The sequence below is a fragment of the Pituophis catenifer genome, unplaced genomic scaffold (genome assembly GCF_029215685.1).
Source record: "Pituophis catenifer annectens isolate HBS135680 unplaced genomic scaffold, rPitCat1.0.hap2 SCAF_8, whole genome shotgun sequence".
Taxonomy (NCBI): Eukaryota; Metazoa; Chordata; class Lepidosauria; order Squamata; family Colubridae; genus Pituophis; species Pituophis catenifer.
This window is the reverse complement of record NW_027256888.1, coordinates 4,483,345-4,506,933: the sequence shown is the minus strand read 5'-3', so window position 1 is coordinate 4,506,933 and position 23,589 is coordinate 4,483,345. Positions and strand designations below refer to the sequence as shown.

Genomic DNA, 23,589 nt, shown 5'->3' with positions numbered 1-23,589 from the left:
GGGAGGCGTAACGCGCATGCTCGGCGCGGGCGCCATTTTGGACGGGCCGCCGGAGCTTCTCCCGCGGTGGCGGCGGTGGTGACGGTTGGCGGCGGAGCTCGGCCCGGCTCAGCGGCGGCGGCGGCGGCGGCGGGAGCGACCTGGGTTTCGACGGGTCCCGCTGCCGAGATGGCCAATATCGCGGTGCAGCGGATCAAGCGGGAGTTCAAAGAAGTGCTGAAGAGCGAGGAGGTCAGCCTTTAGCCGCCCCCCCCCGTTTCCCCCCCCCTCTTTTTTTTCTACCCTCAGCGCTCGCCTGAGGGCGGTGAGGGACTCATTCCGGTGAGGGGCTCCTGGCTTGCCCGGGGCTGAGGAGGCCTGCTGCCGCTTCTCCTTCTCCAGGGGATGAGGGGAGGGGGGCTGTCCCGAGGGGGCGTCCTCTGAGGGGGGAGGGGCGGGGGGGGAAGCAACGCCTGAGGGGAAGTTGGGGGCAGGCTTGCTCCCCCCCACTCCATCGCCAACCCTGTGAGGGGAGGTTTAAATCCTTTTCCTTTCAAGGGGCTGATCTCTCCCCCTCAGGGAAGTGCATATTAAGAGGTGAGGGGTGGGGGTATCATTTGCTGTTGGAAGAAAAAGAAGGTACTGGGTGATGGGAGTTCCAGTTCCTCCATAAGCCGCAAAAAGGCTGGCTGGGTGCCCTTGGGGCCAGTCCTGGGGAGATGGTGAGTTTTAGGCCCGAGAAAGGTAGCTGGGTGCCTTTGGGCCAGTTACCAGGAGACTGGGAGTCCTAATCCAGCAGCTACTGGGTGATGGGGGTTCTAGTTCCTCCATAAGCCGCAAAAAGGCTGGCTGGGTGCCTTTGGGGCCAATCGTCAGGAGATGGTGAGTTTTAGGCCCAAGAAAGGTAGCTGGGTGCCTTTGGGCCAGTTACCAGGAGACTGGGAGTCCTAATCCAGCAGCTACTGGGTGATGGGAGTTCTAGTTCCTCCATAAGCCGCAAAAAGGCTGGCTGGGTGCCTTTGGGGCCAATCGTCAGGAGATGGTAGTTTTAGGCCCGAGAAAGGTAGCTGGGTACCTTTGGGCCAGTAACCAGGAGACTGGGAGTCCCAGTCCAGCAGCTACTGGGTGGTGGGAGTTCTAGTTCCTTCATAAGCCACAAAAAGGCTGACTGGGTGCCTTTGGGGCCAGTCCTCAGGAGATGGTGAGTTTTAGGCCCAAGAAAGGTAGCTGAGTGCCTTTGAGCCAGTCACCAGGAGACTGGGAGGCCCAGTCCAGCAGCTACTGGGTGATGGGAGTTCTAGTTCCTTCATAAGCCACAAAAAGGCTGGCTGGGTGCCTTTGGGGCCAGTCCTCGGGAGATGGTGAGTTTTAGGCCCAAGAAAGGTAGCTGGGTGCCTTTGAGTCAGTCACCAGGAGACTGGGAGTTCTAGTCCAGTGTATGGCATAAAAGCTGGCCAGATGACTTGGGGTCAGTCTGCAGGAGACGGTGAATTTTAGCCCTGGCTTAGGCAAGAAAGGTAGTTGGGTGATTTTGGCCCAGTCACCAGGAAACTGGGAGTTCTAGTCCGGCAGCTAGGTACTGGGTGATGGGAGTTCTAGTTCCTCCATAAGCCACAAAAGCCGGCTGGGTGCCTTTGGGGCCAATCGTCAGAAGATGGTGAGTTTTAGGCCCAAGAAAGGTAGCTGGGTGCCTTTGGGCCAGTAACCAGGAGACTGGGAGTTCTAGACCTGTCTATGGTATAAAAGCTGGCTGGGTGACTTGGGGCCAGTCCTCAGGAGATGGTGAGTTTTAGGCCTGCCTTAGGCAAGAAGGGTAGTTGGGTGCCTTTGGGCCAGTCACCAGGAGACTGGGAGTTCTAGTCTTATATATGGCATAAAAGCTGGCTGGGTGACTTTGGATCAGTCACCAGGAGACAGTGAGTTTTAGTTCTGCCTTAGCCATGAAAAGCAGCTGGGTGACTTTGGTTAGGCTGGTCCCTCTTTCTCAGCCTGACCCACCTCACAGGTGGTTGTTTCGGGGAAAATAGGAGGAGGAAGGAGCCTCAGGTTTGCCACCTTGAGTTACATATAACGCAGGACAAAATCTAATAAAGAAGCCAGCCATTCTCTTTTCCATTTATAGGCCCAGCAGTCTTTCATCTAGGTTGGGATACGTCCTTACAGGTCTGCTACTCCGTCCAGTTGACCAGGGAATCTGACCGGGTCAGAGGAAAGTTTTTCCAGTGGGATTTAAGTTAAAAGTAGTGTTGTGTGCCCTTGTTGCTGAGGGGTTTATCCTGGCAGCAGAATCTGGGGTCTTTGGGGAAATTTCCCTGATGTTGGTATAATGGGCAAAGTTTTCTGTAATCCAATCCATGTGTATATATGTGTGAATGCAGAAAGAGTAAAACATCGGAGTATGTAAGATAGGCAAGGCTTCATAATAGACTTCATACTTTGGCAGATTAGAAAACCCAGAGTTTGTGGAATAAGCCAGAATTCAGGTAAGCAAATGATGGCTTTTTTTTGGCCAGTCCCTAGTTCTTTTAACTAACCTTGCCTTGGACCTTTACAGGTTGGTTAAGAGCTTGAGCAAGTCAGAAATATGAATTAGCACCAAGGAAGGAAAGAAATTACAAAGACCTGTGTGTTGGTGTAGTCTATTTAATTGTAGTGAGTAAGCCTTAAGATATGGTCTGTTTGTTGGCCTCTGGTGTACTAAATGCTAAGCCAAAAACAAGTCAACAACCTACTTTAATGCAGTGCATGGGATGGTGTGTTAAAATACATGGACTGTGGGAAGCTATACTAGACTGGAGAAACTATTGGAAAAATTATTGAAACCAAATATATTTAAGATGGAGCGCATATATTTCCCTATGATATGGAAAGATGGAAAGAATTAGATGTAATTATAACCTATATAACCATTGATTAAAATGTTATTTCATATTTTAAATGTTCACCAGTAACACTGCTCTTCGGATGAGAATTCATTGAGAGGATGTTTTTATTTTTTTATTTTTATTTTAAAAAAGGATTCCTCTCAATAAGTACATAATGGATTGCAAAAATTGATGAAGGGGCCCACATTAAAAAACAGTTTTTTCATTTAAAAATATGTCCTGTTGATGCTGTGTATTATCAGTTAGCATGATATTCTTCCCAAAAGCCCTTTAACTCTTCACTCAGATCTGTATATCTCAATGGACTAAGAACATACTATATCAGTTGGCTCAACTGATAATAATGAAAAAGTGAGCATTATAATGCATTATATTTGTATCCAATTTATTCAGAGTGGTATAGTCTTAGTCCTATTTTCTACTATTCAGTACTATTTTCACAAAATGTGAAGTATTTTCAACCAGATACTACTCAATATTCAATACTAATTTAGTTTATAACTAAGAAATTCTTGTTCCATCCCTGTCATAGTCATAATTCTGCTTTTCCTCAACATCAGTTAAATGCTAACCACTTCGAAATAGATGGCCACATACTCCTGTCTTTCCTTCTGATGGAATATATTTTCCTGAAATACAAGCATTGATCTCTTGAGACACTGTTTAATGTTGTACGTTAAAACCAAGATAACTGAAGACTTGTTATTACTTTGGAACGTATGTGATTCTTCTAACAGTCTGATTTGGTAAAATAATTTCAGGAACTAGCATTGAACAGCTTGAAAGTATTGTTTTTCAACTTTATTGTATAAAAAGATCCAGTTGACCCAGTTCTAAATTTATTTATATAACAGCTTAATTCCAACAAAGATGTGTCATATCATGTTTAATCTAAATATCTTCAGCTTTCTTCCATGTTAATTTTTCAAGCGCGGAGTGTACTGGTTGTCCTCAGCAGTTTGTTTAGTGACCGAAGTTGTAATGACACTGAAAAATCTGACTTATGGACGTTGTTCACATGACCATTGCAGCATCTCTGTGGTCATGTGATCGAAATCCAGATGCTTGGCAATGGGTTCATATTTATGATTATTGCTACATCCCAGAGTTATGTGATCCCTTTTGGCGGCCCTCTGACAAGCAAAGTCATTGGAGAAGCCAGATTCACTTAACAGCCATGTACTGATGTACTGATGTACTGCGGTCATTCACTTAACTGTGTGAAGAAAGATTGTATAATTGGGCAAAATTCACTTAACAAATGTCTCACTTAGCAACAAAAAATGTGGTCATAAGTCAAGGACTACCATGTATATTTGCTTACAAAACCTATTATATATAGCTTGATGGACAATCACACCTTAGAAAATGAGGGATGTTTGTAAATGGGCTAAAGGACATTAGAATGCATAAGTTATGTAAGTCTGTATCTGTCCTTGTTTTAATACAAAATATAATAATAATTGGCTGGGCGTTATCTATTTTTACAGTGGTTTTAAACCCTTGAGATAGTATTTATTTGATTTAAGCAGCTCTATTTTTTCCCTTCAATATTGCCTTCCTAATGTCAGCTGAACAAATGAAAATAAGGTAGCTGATAGGTCTTTGGTGCTCTCCTAGTTGGTTGTTTTCTTGCATTTGTTTCGTTACCTAAACTAGGTAACATCAGTACTAGTGCTGTTTCTGCATTACCATCTGTAAAGCAGTTTTTGTTTGTTTGTTTGTTTGTTTTTGCTTTAATTTATATGCCGCCCTTCTCCGGAGATTCAGGGTGGCTTACAATGCGTTAAGCAATAGCCTTCATACTTTTGTATATTTATACAAAGTTAGTTTATTGCCCCCACAATCTGGGTCCTCATTTTACCTCCTTTGAAAGGATGGAAGGCTGAGTCAACCTTGAGCCTGGTGAGATTTGAACTTGCAGTAATTGCAAGCAGCAGATGTTAATAACAGTGCTTTAGTCCACTGTACTACAGGTTCTGTAGTTTTAAGTTTTTAAAATCAGGACCAGGATGTACATACAGCATATGATCTGTGCTATCTGGGAATGGATGGAGTTGCTTATCCATCATCCAGCTAAGCATCCCCGTCTCTAAAAATCCGAGTAAGATGCTGATAATTTGGAAAGATAAAACCTGGATTCGTATTTTTTAACAGCAGGCTTTACTGTCTTCTTACTCAACTGTGCTAAAAGAAATCTAAAATCATTTTGGATGTAGGCCACCTGGCCCACGATGCATCAAAGCAGCCACAAACTATATCATTTTCACCATTACAATGCTTTATAGCAGGGGTCTCCAACCTTGGCAGCTTTACGACTTGTGGACTTCAACTCCCAGAATTCCTCAGCCAGCATAAGACCTCCAGGTCTGAAGGTCTTGAGCATAAGCTGGCTGAGAAGTTCTGGGAGTTGAAGTCCACAAGTCGTAAAGCTGCCAAGGTTGGAGACCCCTGCTTTATGGTGGCATTCTGATAAAATTATGTCTTTGGATCTCCCCAAGAGGTCCAAAGGGCCAAATAATTCTTGAATCTGCAAGCCAAATTGTTCCAGAGACTCCTGGTCTTTATCTAGCCACTCATAAGCAAACTTTAGTCTTGATGTTCTTTCTGGACAGCAAAGGTTTCCTTCTTGTATCACCTCTCCCTGTATGTCAGTAGAGATTTTCAATCATCCAGCTCACAGTTGTCCCAAAAGTGCTTCTTGTTTTTTCTTTTGAAGACGTTTCATCCAGGAAGCTTCTTCAGCTCTGACAGGAAGGTGGGAAATGGAAGGATTTACATTCTTTGCAGACAGCTGGACATTTGCATCCTTTTATAGGGTCGTTGAAGCCCTTAGAGGTTTATCTATGTCCTCAGGGTCACCTGAGTGATGCAACTGGTTCCTGTACAATTTTTTTCCCCTCTGGAAATCCATTCCTACTCCCACACCATTCCAAGGGAGTTCATCCCACATTGCACAGCTAAAAGTCTGTAGAGTTTCTCCGTCATCCAGGTCTGAAGGTCTTGAGCTGAAGAAGCTCCTTGGATGAGAAGCGAAATGTCTTCAAAAGAAAAAAAACCAGAAAGTCCAGTTGCCTCCTGAAAAAGCACCTTTGGGACAACCATGACCTGGATGACGGAGAATCTCTACAGACTTTGAGCTATGCAATTTGGGATGAACACCCTTGGAATGATGTGGGAGTGGGAACGGGTTTCCAGAAAAAAATAATAATTGCAGACTACAGGGACCATTTGCATCGCTCAGGTGACCCTGAGGACACAGACAAACCTCCAAGTGGCCTCAACGACCCTCTAAAAAGGATGCAAATGGCCAGCTGTCTGCAAGGAGCATCAATCCTCCCATTCCCCACTATTCTGTCAGAGCTGAAGAAGCTTTTGAAGAAACATCTTCAAAAGAAAAAACAAGAAAGTCCAGTGGCCTCCTGGGGAAAAAAAAAACACATTTGGGATCTCCCCTGTATGTATAATTTGTGCAGCTCTTTTTAGTCGTAGACTTAATGCACTTCGATATCAGTAGGAGAGAGAGCTGTAGGTCATGTGATGAAATGTTGAAATACGATGAAAAAGTTAAAACAGGTCAAAGGGATGTGCTTGCTTTTTGACATGTCTATAAATTTTACTTAACGTAGCAATGCCTCTTTATATATTGATTCAGGTTTTTTTTAAAAAAAAAAAGTATACAGCTACGATCTTTATTACCATTTACCTGGAATAAGTTTCACTAAAAAAAAACCTATTTTGTGCAGTCTTTTAAACACACAATGTAAATTGAAAGATTTCCTAGAAAATTTAATGTCCTAAAGCTACTTTCCCCATGTTCTTCTGTAATTATATTTGTATTTTGGTCTGTGACCGCAAATAAAAGTTATTATTATTATGTATATGTAATGTCCTAAAGCTGAATTAATTTTTAATCCATTTTTTTTAAAAAAAATTCTACAGTGTGGGTTTTCCCCCCAAAATTGAATTGGACGATTACCATTTTCAATCATTGAGGCTTCCTAAAGTGTTTAGAAGTAAAGAGAAGATAGTGAACATGATTAATATATTGAGCTCAGCGCATCTAACCTAATTTACAAAGTGCTTCCTAAGAATGATCATCTGAAAGGGGATATTTACAGCTTTAAATTTGATTGTATCTATTTCTAAAAATGTTAGGGTTTCGGTGAAAAAAAATACAACATGACAATTTTTCTGCAAGAAATTTCCATCTTTTTTATTCATTTCATACGTTGTTTGCATTTCAAACCGTAGTTAGCTGTTATCAAACTAATTTGCAACATCTGTGCACAAGGGGAATATACCATTACTGCCCTCCTTCTGCATTTACTAAATACAATAACTACACGGAAGCTTCAGTAATTTAGCATTTAAAAAAATTAATGAATAATTGCACTTTGCTGTTACCATTTTGTGAACAGCTTGACATATTCAGATGGTTACACGACTGACATGACAATATGCCTCGTTTATGTATTTTAATGGTAACGTGCCTTTTGATGAAAAAAAAATTGAAGGAAAGCAAAAACATGTAATTTTAAAGTAGCGTTGTAGGGTATCACAAACACAACTGAAGAATAAAAAATGTGGGCAGCATAGTACACTAAAGGGAGGCAGACGTATGTTCTGCAGCCTATGTCGACAGCTATATAATATACAACTTTTCAGAAACATTAAAGATTCAAGTTCAAGGCAATTAGACATTTATGCAAAATGCGATAAACTCTACCACAGAATGGATTAATCTTAGCAAATCTTGCGTTTGCAAAATATCCAGTCATTTGAAGGCTACTTTCCGTGAACAATTATATTAAAATTCAAATCTGAAAACTCGTCTTAAAACGTAGAGAAAACGGTCAAAGGGGAAGGCACATGTTGGTTATTTTTGAGAAAGTGAACATTACTCTTAAAATGCTATCAGAGTTATTTTTCCTAGTGTTGTTGTTAGCAGAATGCTAATATAAAATTGCATTCTTCATCTCGCCGATATCAAATGCAAAATTTTGGAAAAGCAAGTTTCCTACTTTGGAAGAAGAAAATGACAAAAATCCTTGCAATACATAAACTGGTTTAAAGTTTCTCACTGCGAGCATGAAAAATCAATAGAAATGAGACATTTTACCCTTCTTTGGATTATATTTTTGGCTGCTGTCCCGTACCACTTGTCCTAAGAATAAGCGTCTCTCTATTCCCAGGCAGCTATTTTGGAATTGACCTGTATGTGTTCTCAGAACTCTACTGCAAAATGATGTACGATTAACTTGCCTTGTTCAAAGAAAGTTTGCAGAATCTTCCTTCAGGGTGCATAAAGAAACAGTGATTGGGAAAGCTGTATTTTGTAAACTAAATGCAAATATGACGATGTTTTTGTTGTATACCACCAAAGAAGGTAGATCCACGAGAAGCATGTGTTCTCAAGGCAGGCTTACAGCAGTGTCAAAATAATTAAATTTAAGAGGTAGAAATTTTGACTGACTGTTGGGCAGCTTTTTTGCAGCCTCCAGATTGGTAACGTTGAGGGGATCCATGTTGATGGGATTTGTAAGTGAGCCGTAAGCATTTTTATCCATTTACTGTTTTGTTTTAAAGCAGCAGACAATAATTCCCACAATTATAGAGTTAAAACAATCCAATAAACTGTAAATTAGAATAAATGTGGAAAAAAACAATGTCCGCTATGTTTGCTAGTGCAAACGATACTAGAAGGAAGGTCTCAAGGAATAGAGAAGGCCAGAATCATGAGGTTGTGTCGTTCCTATATTTGCATATTTTGCAAATATAAAAGATTGATTTTGTCTAAATGTTGCAAATTACGTGTTGGTGTAAGTACCGGTACCTCATCACGTAATATGCATCATGTAAATGAGCGCAAGCGACAAACTTTGCTGAATTATACAATTATACAAATGATGCCGATGGCAATATTTTTTTTTTCTGCTCGGCCAAGGCTTGGAAATTTCAACAAAGACATTTTTAAACAAATCCACAGACATTCTTTTGACAGTTGAAAAGCAGAAAGTCTTGAGGGTTTGCCCCGAGATAAGAAGCTAAAACACTAAATTAGTGCACAGGCTGTTTGTTGTAGCTGTTGAATGAAATTTATTGCAGTCAATCACACTTGTACAGCTGCCCATCTCAACCAAAGGCACCACAATAGGTAAGATAATGTAAAATAACAATAGATGGAGAATTTCTTAAGGCAAGCTGACTTGGAGCTGCGGAAGACAAAAAATTATTGAATGTGGACTCTGAGGTGTATTTTAATGGATGCTATAAATAACAACCGCAAAGGGTAATGTTTCCTTTTTTATTTTTCACAATCTGTAATCTTGAAAGGAGTTTGGTTACCTCCTTTGCAGCTACAACGTGTGGGATACTCTTGGGTGTTAGTTGATCTTTGGAGGGGAGGAATCTCCATTAAAAAAAAAATGAAAAAATGAGTACACTATATTGCTTCTAGGTGCTTGAAGCATTCATTCTACTCTAGTTCTTCCTAGCACCAAATATGTATTTATAAAGGTTAGACGGCTGCATCTGTTAAAGGCCATAAGACTACTGAGCGGCAAATTAGTTGTAGTCAACCAGAGCGACTTGTTTAACAACATTATTTTACACAATAACATTTGCAGTAATATGGACCTTGTGTGGCTCAGGTGGAAAAAATGTGGAGAGTATAGGCTGGCTATATAAAAACTTGCTGGAAATACTTGAAATGAAATGAGTAATTTAGGGGTTTTTTTTAAATAAAATTGTTGATTTAAATGACTGTAATGTTATTGAAGCGCCGTTTAGATGGTTTTAACCAGTAGGAACAAAGAAATCGATATAAACTGAAGTCGCTTTGGCAAGCATCAAAGGATAATGGGAAAGTTTCTCATTATCCAAGGGAAAACAACAGTTTAAAGATTTATTATACCATATCCTCAGGGGTGAAATCTAGAATTTGTTAATACCGGTTCTGTGGGCGTGGCTTGGTGGGGGTAATGTAACTGGGTGGGCGTGGCCATTTTTTTTTACTTTTAAAACCATTTTTTCTACAACCTCTTCAGCGAAGAGGTTGTAAAAAAAATGCTTTCAAAAGACTCTGACGATCCCAACTGAGTTGCCTGATCGGCAGAGACTTTTTTTCTTTTAAATGCCTCTGACGATCAAGCAACTCAGCTTGGATCGTCAGAGGCATTTAAAAGAAAAAAAAAAGCTGGCTGAGGAATTCTGGGAGTTGAAGTCCACAAGTCTTCAAGTTGCCAAGTTTGGAGACCCCTGAACTAGAAAATACATCAGTAGTTGATTTATTGTAAATGTGTAATTTTACTACCAAACAAAATGTGTTTATGCTTCTTATGAAAAGCAGCACAATCTAAAAAAGAGTGTCTTATTTAGAAACCCAACCTGTCATTAATTTCTTAATCATACATGTAAATGTGTCAAGATATAATTAGGGATAGTCACGGAAGTTAGGCATGACGTAAGCAGGCTGCCCATTGCGTGTGTTACATGACTTAAAAACAATAGGGAGGCATTCATACATTCCCAAGGAAGATAATCAGAAGGATTTCCATTTTCAGTGAAGTGACCAATTAGACTTAGGTTGCTATTTAATTTGAATCTGCAAATCGATTTTGGGAGAGAATCTCCATAGACATTTAGCTATACAAAACTGAGCCGAAGAAGCTTCTTGGATGAGAAGCGAAAGGTCTTCAAAGAAAAAACAGAAAGTTAAGTCGCCTCTTGAAAAAAGCACCTGTATGAACACGGTTAAAATTTCAAGATAAATTTATCTCTAAATGACCTGTCATAAGTCAAGGACTACCTGTATATTATTTAAAATATCGTTATTGAATTCTGGTTATTGTGTACAGTGGTAGGATTATAGCTTTGATCTGATACTGAAATCACAAAGTCATGGTAGATAGACTGTTAATGCAATTATAGAAATGAGAGATATCTATTATTGATTGATCAGGGGTCGAAGGAATCATTGCCTGACTACTGTGAAGATGGGAGGCAGGTTTGATGCTCCTCGTATCAAAAGCTTAGGCTAGAAATTGCTAGCAGTAGCAACCCATGTGGTTTGGGTTTCCGGTGCTGTTTTCTAGCAGTTCCTGGAAGGATTCCTGTGGATCTAGTGTATCAACTAGAATTGAGTGTCAGGGTGCCTTAATTAAATCATGAGTCTCGAGCCAAGCTTCAAAAGAAATCCAGGGAACCCAGCTCTGACCCTATGTAACTTACACTCCAATTATTCCCCCCTCCCCCAGGGTGTGTCATCAATCACATTCGCAACAGAGCAATTTCGTGGGTTGTAGAGGTCACTCTCCACCTGCTGCTGGAGGTAACTCTGGGGTACAACCTTGAGAGAGATAAGCATGGAATGTGCATCTGTCTTTGGGTGCTGTGCCATTTTGCCGGTTTCCCATCCCCCCTGGCCTATGGCAACGCGAGAGCAGGCCAGGGATGCTTTGCGAATTGACATTGAGTATTTGATCAATGTAAAGAGAACTGAAAGGATTGGCTGAAATTTGAAATTAAAAGGCAATTATGAAAACAAATGTATATGACAAATTCATCTCTCTAAATTTAAGTGGGGGAAAAAAATCTAATGAATAGTAAACCTCTAACTGATTTTTTTTTTCTGTTTTATTTTTAAGACGAACAAAAATCAAATTAAAGTAGACCTTGTAGATGAAAATTTTACAGAACTAAGAGGAGAAATAGCAGGGCCTCCAGACACACCATATGAAGGTAAGTATTTTTTTTTCTGCTAATCTAAGATTTTCTAATCTTGTTAATTCTTAAAGCTCGTAAATGCAATATGTCTCGTTTTGGAAGTCCTTTGCAAAACACCACAGATACGTTGCAAATATACATATTGTAATGGTAAATTACAATATGTATATTTGCAACGTATTTGCGGTGTTTTGCAAAGGACTTCCAAAACGAGACATATTGCATATTGGAAGTTAATCATTCGTGCAGGATAACTTAAATTTGCATTCTGGTTTATAGTACTCAAGCTCTTCAGTAACTCACGCTGATTTCTCTGTGTGTGTAAGTTTGGCTTAATTTAGCCGTCAGAACATCTGAAATGTTTAAAACGGCATTCAGTCGTTATTCCTTGCCAATAGTTGCACAATGAAACAATTGCTGAAAGACGTAAGTTTTACATTAATAAAACAGTGACAGCAGGCAAAAAAATATATGGTATTCGGTTTCCTTAAACCAGTTACCTGGGCTTCCTCGTGATCCGTGTATTTCAATCCTCTGAGAATTCTTAGCAATTCTCAGAATACAGATAGAATTCTGTTTCAAGTAGTCCCTGCTTCTAGAGAACTCCCAACTTGTAAAAAGTACCCCAAATTTCCATGCCAGGTTCGCCCCACAATGATTTGAGCTAGGAGCTGCCATTTGTGGGGGAACCACTGTCTAGAGGTTGAGGTTTTGGACTGGAAATGTAACTGTTGAACAGGTTCTTCAATTCATTTTTTTTTCCTCTTCTCACCTTCTCTTCCTTGACTCAGCAACACAATTCCAAGCAGCTGGTGGGTATTCTGTTGTGTGAATACTTAGAAAGTTTAAGTGCATTCAGATCTGTCTCTTTCCGCTCGTATAAAGCAAGTAGTTTCCTTAGTGAAAAGCTTGTCCTAAAAAAAAATATATAAAAGACAAATGCTTGGAACCGGAGTCGATGCAGAATGTACCTAGAGGGGGGGAAAAAACCCACACTTTTTTTGAAATGAAAACACAAACATAACAATGCTTCTTCCTTCGTTTAAGGCAAAGGTGGGGAACAACAGCCCTGTTACCACTTGTGGACTTCAACTCCCAGCATGGCTGGCTCAGGAATTCTGGGAGTTGAAGTCCCACAAGTCATAAAGGGGGGGTCATTGTTCCCCCACTCCTGACTTAAGGAGTTGGATGTTCATTTAAAATTGTTAGCGGAGACCTGCTTTCATTAGTGTAGCTCCTTTTAATGTAAGTTGTTTCATGGATCCTAAAGTAGATTTTTTTTCCTTTTTCTTTAAAAATAATGAAATCCCCATTCAGATTCTTTTTTTCATCTTTTTTGTGGTTTCTTTAGAGGGCCCTCGCATATAGGCTGCATGCTTGATCATGGCTCCAGCTGGAAAATCTCTGTATTTAGGCTAGATGGCGAGAAAGTAGACATTCAACTATTCAAAAAAAAAAAAAAACGTTCCTATTGGGTTCCTTTGACTGGTAGAGTTTTGCTTTCAGAGAAGTCACTCGTGATCCGTTATTTTTTTCCCTTCTGTGTTCTTTCTCTCTTGGCCTTTGTCAGGCTGTCAGTCCGCATAGCTTTTAGTTTCTTTTATGGAGGCCTCAGGAACGATGACTCAGAGACGGCCTTCTTCTCAGAAGTACTATTTTTGCTGAAGCAAAATTAATCACGTTTTTAAGTAGGCAGTTACCGAATAAAAACGTGTAAGCATGGCTTCGTCTTGGGAAGGCAACGTCAAATTAAACACTTTGTTTTGGTTGGGAAAGAAGGTTCTTCAGAAGAGATCCTTCAGGTTGTCGTCTTCTTCACTGACCTTGGCCATTTTAAGCATGGTTGGTTGGAGAATTCTGGGAGTGGAAATCCACAGATCTTACCAAGTTGTCAAGGTTGGACATTCCTGTTCTCTAGATCTTATCCAGTTCTTCAATCTTTTCCAGACAAATTCTGATAATTCTTGCGTTCATGGTCTGGGGGGGGGGGATCCTTGGGAGATTTGCTACTCCTAATGATTGTCCTTGTCGCTTCAGTGTTTTGGCACCATCAGTTTACATCTAAATTTGTGTTTGCTCCTTGTTAAATTGTCACTGGAATATTGGAATAGTCTCACCTTCATTTAATCAAATGGAGGGTTTTATTACAGCTTTTAGTAAATTGTGCCCATGTGCCAAGAACTTTTCTCGGGGGAAAAAGACAACAGGAAGAAATAAGAACAATTACTGTGGTATTACAGATGATGCACTAAAGGATTTTCACCTCAAGGGGTTTGCAAACTGAGTAATCTCTGTGTAATACTTCCAATGGTACAGGTAAACATGCTGGAAGGCTTCCGGAACAATTTCCAGCTACATTATAAAAGGAGTCCATCCTGCCTTAGAACCCAAGCAAACTTTTAAAATCTTATTGTTTATTTAACTTAAAGGAAAGTTCATTGCTGTGATAAATTCATGTCTGATAAGTATTTAGTGGTTATATGTTCTGGTTTTTATAGGAGGAAGATATCAATTAGAAATAAAAATTCCAGAAACGTATCCTTTTAATCCCCCCAAGGTATGGTGAATATAATTATTGTGAATAATTCTTTGGATTCTTCCTTTATGAATCCTTTTTTTGTGCAGTGCTCTTTATTTGTCTTGGCTGCCCCCTCCAAGGTCTTTCTAATTGAATACAGACCCCCCCAAAAAAAATTATCTTTTATGATGCTTTGAGAAACTCCCTGCTTATGAAATACTTTACTGTACAACAAAACTTCAAATTGTGTAAAAATAATCCATTGTCTCTTAGTTTTAAGTGTGATAACGTGTATTAATGTCATTTCAATTAAATAAGAATTTTTTTAATGCGAGTGCTTCTTACAGTGCTCAAGTGCAATAGTAAGAAAATTGTATACATGCTTATGGTTTTCAGTGGAACCGATAGGTGGAAATGTTTATTTTCTTGGCTATTTAAAAAAAAAAGGCAAATAGATTAATGATAAAACTATAGCAATCATCAAAGTAAAGTTTCCCCCCCTGTAACGATAATATCAGTTAGAAAATAAAAGCACCATCGTACAGAATTCCTATGTTCTCATCTGTGGGCGGTATGAGAATTGGTGAAACCTAATACAACATAAGAGCTTTGGTAGTACAGTGGTCTAAGGCACCCTGTTATTAAGCTGGTTATTAAGACCAGCTGCCTGCAATTACTGCAGGTTCGAATCTCGCCAAGGCTCAAGGTTGACTCAGCCTTCCATCCTTTCTAAGGTGGGTAAATTGAGGACCCAGTTTGTGGGGGCAATAAGCTGACTTTGTATAAATATACAAAAGTATGAAGGCTATTGCTTAACGCATTGTAAGCCGCCCTGAGTCTCCGGAGAAGGGTGGCATATAAATCAAATTAAAAAAAAAAAAAAATTAACATGGGCATCTCCAAATGAGCCAGTGAATCTGTATTTTTTCCACTCAATTCTTACAAATAGCAACACATTTTAAAAAGGAGTATTTAAGGATCAACACCCTGTATCATGGTTCAGCACACAATGTTATGCACAATCCACCAAAATCCGGTCCTTGGCTCTCCCAAATGCAGACGGCTTAAACTCAGGAAGGTCTCTTAGTGAAAAGACCACCCCTGCCCCCCCCACTCCCTTTGACCTTGAAAAGCTTGTCCCAAACATTTCCTAGCTGTCCCAAGTCCCACCGCGCTTCGCCCATCTGATCAAGAGGCCTTCGTTCACAAAAGCTGACTATCAAACGAAAAGTTTCTGAAGCTCGATATAACACTTTTCTTCTCAAGGACAATGTTCATAACCGAGGAACGAAATGCGGTTAAGTTAGAGGGACAGAAAAAGAATGCTTTCGTTCTCAGTTTCTCCCAGGAATCTTTATTTTGAAAGATTTTTAAAAAAACAAAACACACAACCAGATTTGAACTTGGACATCTCCGCACCAAAATTTAAGTTAATGTTGCTCTCTTTTCCCCAAGCTTTTGGAAGGGAGGTTAGTCTGGTGGTGTCCCAAAAGTGTTTTTTCAGGAGGCCACTGGACTTTCTTCTCTTTTCTTTTGAAGACGTTTTGCTTCTCATCTCAGAAGCTTCTTCAGCTCTGACAGGATGATGGGGAATGGAAGGATTGATATTCCTTGCAGACAACTGGTCATTTGCATCCTTTTTAGAAGGTCGTTGAGGCAGCTTGGAGGTTTGTCTGTGTCCTCAGGGTCACCTGAGTAGTGCTCCTACTACTTCTTCCAGAGAAAAATTGCAGACTACAGGAGCCATTTGCACCACTCAGGGGACCCTGAGGACACAGACAAACCTCCAAGTGGCCTCAATGACTCTCTAAAAGGGATGCAAATGACCAGCTGTCTGCAAGGAATATAAATCCTTCCATTCTCCATTGTGGGTGGAGACAGCAGCCAGGCCTGGGATTCTACTCGTCTGTTCAGATTGATGGACTGAGTCGCCCCTTCCCCACCATCCTGTCAGAGCTGAAGAAGCTTCTTGGATGAGAAGGGAAACGTCTTCAAAAGAAGAAACAAGAAAGTTCAGTTGCCTCCTGAAAAAAGCACTTTTGGGACAACCAGGACCTGGATGACTGAGAATCTCTACAGACTTTAAGTCTGGTGTTGTGTTACTTGTGAGAAGGTCTGAATGAGAGGAGTACGGACATAGTTGTAGTAGCTAGCCGTAGGCTCTCTTTTGTCACGAGGGCAAAATACAACTCTTTGACAGTATTGAATCAATATCCCAGGGCAGTTTTTTCTTAGAAATCTAGATGAAGGTTTCGGGCGCCGTAGGAGCACACAACATGAACACGTGTTCCAAATTAATACGATGCTGAGTCCGAATCTGAAGAACCCAGATGTTAAGATTATCACTGTTTTGAGGACCAGCCAACATTGTCCATAAAAACACTGTAAAATTGTCCTGTACGGCAGGGGTCCCCAACACACACACACCCCTTCAATCTGCATGCTGGGGCCCATTGGGAACCAAACCACATATGTGGCGGGCAGGCACAAAAAGCGTCATTTGTGTAAATGGCACGCGTGCACACACACGAAACCATCCCTTCCACAACCAACCAACCACCCCTTCCGCCTACGGTCCAGAGCCGGAAAAGTTGGAGATCACTGCAGTGTGTTGCTTATTATCCATTGTGTAGCTGCTATTTTGATAACAGCTTCTCTTGTATTTTAGGTGCGGTTTATCACCAAAATTTGGCATCCTAATATTAGCTCAGTCACCGGAGCTATCTGTTTGGATATCCTAAAAGATCAGTGGTAAGGTTCCGTACGAAGTTTGGGGGAAATCCTGAAAATAATTGAATTATACTTGTGGATATGGGAGGAAATAGCGATCCTTTCTTAAAAGAGAGGATGAGCGACTGTTAACCACAGTTTTTATCATTTTTAACATTTGAAGTCTCAAATTGGCTATTGCTGGTCTCCAAACGATTTACCAAAGTTGTGAGTTTTGAACAGCTTCGATCATAAGTTTCCTGAGTTTGATGGCAAAATATACCTTAAACAAAAACGATGAAGCATTGAGAGGCAGGAAAAAAAAATAGGTGGGAGTATTTTCATTCATGCAACTAAATTTGGCTGTATACCGGAACTATTGAGACGGTTGAGAAATTTAGTAATTTCATTTCTGAACTATAGAAAGTGAATGTAAAGAAACACTGCTCTGTATCGCCTGCTATAATCTTTTTGATTGGATGTGTATAGCTGCCCAGAACTACTGAGACGGTTGAGAAATTTAGTAATTTCATTTCTGAACTATAGAAAGTGAACGTAAAGAAACACTGCTCTGTATCGCCTTATAATCTTTTTGATTGGATGTGTATAGCTGCCCAGAATATTCAGTATATTCATATTCAGTATATATATATATATACTGAATGTGTATATATATATTTTTACCATTGATATCGCCCTCCTCTAGTAACCTCCTCTAGTAAGCCAGTTACTAGACGCTAGAATATAATTGCAGGCTTCATTTTGAACAGAAAAAGAAGAGAAAATGTAGGAATAAGCAGGGTTAACATCCAGGAAAGATGGGATCAAGCAAACAGTTGAAGCATAGAAATTTAGCCAAGTTAATATCAAGCAAAACGTCCCATTGATTATTTTTGACCTACAGTAGTGGCCAAAATTGTGGAAATCTTTTGGGAAAAGTGTATTTTTGAGGTTTGATGGCTAATAGCACCACTTTTTTTTTTTTTTTTGGCGTTTCAAGATAATCCTATTCCACTGCTGGAATGGCCTGGGAATAGCCCAGACCTTCTTAACCCAACTGAAAATCTATGGAGCCGACGAAAGAAACTGGTTAGTCAGAAGCGACCCAGCAACAAAAACCCAGTTAATAGAAGCCATCATTCAATCTTGGTTTCACATTATAAAAGCTGCAGAACTCAGAGACTTGGTTCCCTCCATGGGAAGACATTGTAAGGCCGTCATTCATGCTAAAGGTTACCCAACTAAGGATTAACTGACATGGTGATCATTTTTTGTAGATCTCGTTTTTTCTACGTGTTTCACTTTTCTTCTTTATCTTGTAACTGCTTTTCTAATAGCAAATCCTTCATAAAAGTTTATTGCATTACATTCCTGATTAAATGATCTTTCCATTGATATATAATTTTATGGTACTACTCCGAAAAGAGTGGTGTTATTAGCTAGTTTTAGAAAATACACTTTTCCCAAAAGGTTTCCACAATTTTGCCCACTACTGTTAGATAGGTGGTGATTTTATGCCTAAGGGATATTACAGTGGTCGTGTCTTGTACTAAACCAGGGCTCTGCAACCTTAAACACTCAAAGAGCCATTTGGACCAGTTTCCCACAGAAAAGAAAACACCGGGAGCCACAAAACCTTGACTATTTCTTGAGCGGCCACAAAACTAGCCTATGTAGTTGAATGAAACATTCTGTTTTCTTCTGAAACTTTTATTTTCTTGGATTTATCCATGGTTGGCCTACTGGAGGTTGAAAAGCCCAATAAATGGTGTGCCGGCGGGTGTCGCACATGGGTGGTTGTGACGCATATTTTGAGTGACGGAGCCACAGCAGAAGGGTGAAAGAGCCACAGGCGGCTCCAGAGCCGCAGGTTGCTGACTCCTGTACTAAACAAGTCTGTTAAACCTTGATGTTACCTATGTCGGTAACTCATTCCAGCCTTGTCTTTTCAGGGCCGCAGCGATGACTTTAAGAACAGTGTTGTTATCCTTACAAGCCCTCTTGGCAGCTGCTGAACCCGATGACCCACAAGATGCAGTTGTGGCAAATCAGGTACAACCGTTATTCCCTTTTTCTTTCTTTTTTTTTTTTTTTTAGAAAATCCACGTTGAGTTTCCAAGGAAGAGGGACTTTTAAAAATCTGGAAACAAGCTAGTGAAAAAGATGCTGGCTTTGCATCCTCTCCCGAGGAAAGAGAGTATTATCGGAGTATTACACATTAGCTACAGATTTGTCCTTGCCGCAAGATTTCAATTTGTCTTTTTTTTCCCCCCCGTCTTTTGACACAGTACAAACAGAATTCAGAAATGTTTAAACAGACAGCTCGACTTTGGGCGCACGTTTATGCTGGAGCACCAGTTTCTAGTCCGGAATATACCAAGAAGATAGAAAATCTTTGTGCTATGGGATTTGATAGGGTAAGCCTCGCTTCTCATGAGGACTGCTATCTTTTTTTTTTTTTTAAACCAAATCTGCTTTCCTAAGATCCAGAATTAGAGCTACCTACAATCACAATGGAGCCCAACCTTCCCATTGCTAACCGAAGACCGTTGTTAAGTGAGTTTTGCCCCGTTTTGTGTTCTTAGGTGAATCGCAGCAGTTGTCAAAATTAGTAACTAATTTTTGATAAATATGAGCCCGTTGCCAAGCGTCTGAATTTTGATCGTGTGACTTTAAGGATTCCGGAATGGTTGGATCGAAAAACGTTCCTACGTCCCTTTTCTCAGTTAACTTTGAACGGTCACTAAAATGAACTGTTGTAAATTGAGGGCTGACTGTGCTTTCCTTCCCGTGTGAGATGCCTACTGCTTAGGAGATTTCACGGAGCTGCATTGGATATGAGATTCTGTGTCAAGTATCCTGCTTCAGTTTAGCCTTTGTCACGCATGCGCTTTCTATTATTAGTGCCAGGGTGAAAATGGGTGTTTTGCAGGGGTGAAATGCTCCTGGTACAGACCGGATCGCCCGATCCGGTAGCGATGGTGGCAAGTGGTTCAGAGAACCGGTAGCAAAAATCCCTATGCTACCCCCCCACCCCCAGCTGAGCCGCACGATCATCAGAGGCTGTTTTTTTTTTTTACTTTTAAAAGTATTTTTTCTACAACCTCTTCTGCCGAAAAAATGCTTTTAAAAGTTTAAAAAAAAAAAAGCCTCTGATGATCGCGCGGCTCAGCTGGGATCGTCAGAGGCTTTTAAAAGCATTTTTTCCTGCAACCTCTTTGGCCGAAGAGGTTGTAGAAAAAATGGTTTTAAAAGAAAAAAAGTCTGACGATCAGGCAACTCAGCTGGGATCATCAGAGGCTTTTAAAAGCATTTTTTTCTGCAACCTCTTTGGCCGAAGAGGTTGTAGAAAAAATGGTTTTAAAAGAAAAAAAAGTCTGACGATCAGGCAACTCAGCTGGGATCATCAGAGGCTTTTAAAAGCATTTTTTCTACAATTTTTTTTTCTAAAAAAAATGCTTTTAAAAGCCTCTGATGATCCCAGCTGAGTTGCCTGATCGTCAGAGATTTTTTTTTCTTTTAAAACCATTTTTTCTACAACCTCTTCGGCCAAAGAGGTTGCAGGAAAAAATGCTTTTAAAAGTTAAAAAAAAAAAAAGTTGGCCACGCCCACCCAGTCACATTAACCCCCCCAAGCCACGCCCACAGAACCGGTAGTAACAAGTTTTACATTTCACCACTGGATGTTTTGTTTAGTTTTTATTTGCTAGAGGTGCTCCCTTCTGACCTCAGTCACTTCTTGTCTTTTTCTTCTTCTTCTTTTTTCTTTGCAGAATGCAGTAATAGTGGCCTTGTCATCAAAATCATGGGACGTAGAAAGAGCAACAGAGCTACTCCTGAGTAACTGAACCCCGTGTGCAGAAACTGCCTCAGTGTAGCCCAGCCTGCCTCTTCTTGAGGAACGTCACATCATCTCTTCTTTTTAGGTTTCAATATAGATTCTCTTTTAAAACTGGCGTTCTTTGCCTGATGCTATCTAGGCCCTGTTGGAGACTGAAAACAAAACAAAACTAAAAAACAAAATCAAAACTGCTTTGTAAATAAAGCTAATTAAACATCTGTGTAAATTTAAAAACAAAAAACAAAACACAAAAAACAAGGGGGAAATACTTTAATTTTTTTTTTCCTTACTAAATATTGTAAATTCCTCGAGCTTGGCTAAAAAAAACGAAAGAAAGAAAAAATTACTGGTGGGGACAACCTTGTCTGCTGTAGTTACGTTAGCGGTGTGAGCAGGAATTTGCATCAGGAATTTTGACTTTGTTCAGAACACATCAGGTTGTCTGTCCGTAAATCTTCAATCGTTGATGTCACTCATCCCGACTCCCTTACCGTTTTTTGTTTGTTTTTTTTGGGTTTTTTTTTAATACGGATCCTACATGCTTGTGGACTGACCTTAATATTTGCATGCCTGTACTTTTACCTAGATGCTTTTGAGTGAGCAAGTAGGGTGAACTGACCCCAGAGCACCATTCGAAGTACTTAAAGGAGTATTCATTCTTGTAAAGTTTATTTTTTTTTGCCTAAAGATCTTTTTTTTCCCCCTCCAGATGGCCTCGAAACTCAGCGTTGGGGGGGCCTCACTCTTGATATTTTCACCACTTTGGGAGTCGGATTGGGGGGGTTAATGATCCTGAATGCCTCCTCCTCCTTCCCAGCCTCGTCTCCCCCCGAAACCCTTCAGCTGCACGCACAGTTGCAATAATCACATTAGGGACCTCTCCAGAATGTGTGGGTACCTGTGCCATCCCTAGCCTAGTTCCCCACTCCGCGTGCTCTCTTTGGAATAACCCGTACAATTATTTTTTTTTCCCCACCATTGTAATTTCTACACAATTGTATAAAAAGGTTTGGTATCTTTGGACATAGCACAAACCAGTGGAGCTGCTGTTTTATTTCTTCTGCAGAAATCAAACCTCTTTCAATAAATTCTGGCTAGAATGAATTTGCTGAAAAGAACCGGGTCTCTGTTAAAAAAAAAAAAAAACACTTGAGAATACAATTTTTTTTTTTTTTCCTTTTCTGTGATGCTGTCAGCTTTCTTTTGGACATAATCAGTTGCTTATCCAAGATTGTTTGTGCAAGAACCACTTGTGTGCGTTTTTCCCCCAGCTGACATTTGGAAATCTTGTTGGGTTGTGTTTTTTTTTTTAACTGTACATATATGTTAAATGCCGATAGTTAATTTCTCCAGGATGAATGATCTTGCTAAAGCAACTGTACATACAGTGTGTCTTTGTATTCACTCTTGAGAGATCTGAACTCTTCTTCAGGTTGTTAAGTTTTCTATAAAACTAAAAAAAAAAATCGGAGAATTTCAGCGCTGCCCCGCCAATTCTTCTGAGCAAAATGCACGTTGGAGCATATTGAATTCTTGTCCTCAATCCAATTTCTTATGTACTTGTAGATAGAAATGTTAAACATTAATAATATGTGTTTTAACTGAAGAACAGGCAATGGGCTACTCGTTAAGTTTTTGCAAAATTGTCATGTTACATTACTGTAAAAAAAATAATAAGTCGAGATGGGCATGCAGGATTCTCTCCTGCAAGATATTCAAGTTATCTATAGTTTCAGATATTATGACACAGAAAATAGTAAATTATTTGTGCAATACGAAACCCTGCTTTTTCACATCCCATTTCTGCCTTCAGTGATTGTGTGATTTATCTTAACAGTCACTTAAATCACTGGCAGAAGCCAAAGGAAATGTGACTCTTTTTTTTTTTTTTTTGGTTGGTATTTCTTGATATTTATTTTTTTTTTTAAAGAAAATTGTTGCTGCTCAACATTTTTGTTAAAATACTAGCTGGGGCAAATACAGCCCTGGAAATTTGCCATTGTGTTTGTATTTTTCTTTTAACGGTCTATATTTTGATGAGGTCATCACGATATTATTTACCCTGGTGGTAATTGTGTAAACATAGATTTCATATTTCCTTGTTCTTTGCGCATTATTAAAAGAAAGAACTTGGGAGTAGTTAGTTGGGATAAAATGTCTTCTGCTTTTATATTTCGATAACCTTTCTAAGGAAAATTCTGTGGTCGTGTCAAATGAAATTAGAAAGGTGCTCATGATATATACAGGTAGTCCTCGACTTACAACAGCTCATTTAGTGACTGTTCAAAGTTACGACGGGACTAGAAAATGGGACTCATTACCTTTTTGCGACCTTCCGACAAGCCACGTCAATGGGGAAGCCAGCTTCACTTAACAATCGTGTTACTAGCTTATCAATCACGCGGTGATTCGCTTTTAACAGCTGTGGCAAGAAAGTTCGTAAAATGGGGCCAAACTCACTTAACGAAGGCCTCGCCCAACAACAGAAATGTTGGGCTCGGTCGCGGTCCTAAGTCGAGTACTACCTGTAGATCACTGTTCAGCTGTTCCTCGCTCACAGTGATAATTTCGTCTGAACTTTACACTTCTACGTAAGAGAGTGAACATTGGACTCTAGAAGTACTTAGTTTGGCTAGTGCTTCAACCCTAATCAAACGAAATTTATGGAGAAAGGAAGAAGCATATTGGCCTATAGACTGATAATAACTGGCATCTAGATGATAACTGGCATCTGGTTCCTCACATCTAGTGCGAGGGACTAGATGCTTATGTTGGCTTTTTGGAAGGCGATTGCGCCGAACAGATTAAAACGCTGTCAGGATAATCCAATTGCACATAGCAATGACTTGGAAATGATTAACGTTGGCTAAGTTTTCAGCTTTTTTTTTTTCTTTCTCAAAATAAATATGATGAAGCATCAACTGAGCAAC

The 23,589-nt window shown here is 40.1% G+C and overlaps 1 protein-coding gene across 1 annotated transcript; it reads left to right on the top strand.

Moving 5' to 3' along the window:
- Positions 1–37: 37 nt before the first annotated feature.
- Positions 38–23,589, top strand: UBE2K (ubiquitin conjugating enzyme E2 K). The gene is made up of 7 exons (XM_070948471.1): positions 38–231; positions 11,513–11,606; positions 14,090–14,148; positions 16,778–16,860; positions 18,771–18,870; positions 19,107–19,235; positions 20,592–23,589. Exons 1-7 carry the CDS (start codon positions 169–171, stop codon positions 20,664–20,666), a joined length of 603 nt encoding a protein of 200 aa, XP_070804572.1. The 5' UTR covers positions 38–168; the 3' UTR covers positions 20,667–23,589.

Bases quoted from the DNA above. Each gene is read 5' to 3' on its own strand.
- UBE2K (XM_070948471.1), top strand. From the start codon at position 169: ATGGCCAATATCGCGGTGCAGCGGATCAAGCGGGAGTTCAAAGAAGTG. The intron at 11,607-14,089 runs GTAAGTATTTTT...TGGTTTTTATAG, and splicing joins TCCAGACACACCATATGAAG to GAGGAAGATATCAATTAGAA. The intron at 16,861-18,770 runs GTAAGGTTCCGT...TTGTCTTTTCAG, and splicing joins GATATCCTAAAAGATCAGTG to GGCCGCAGCGATGACTTTAA.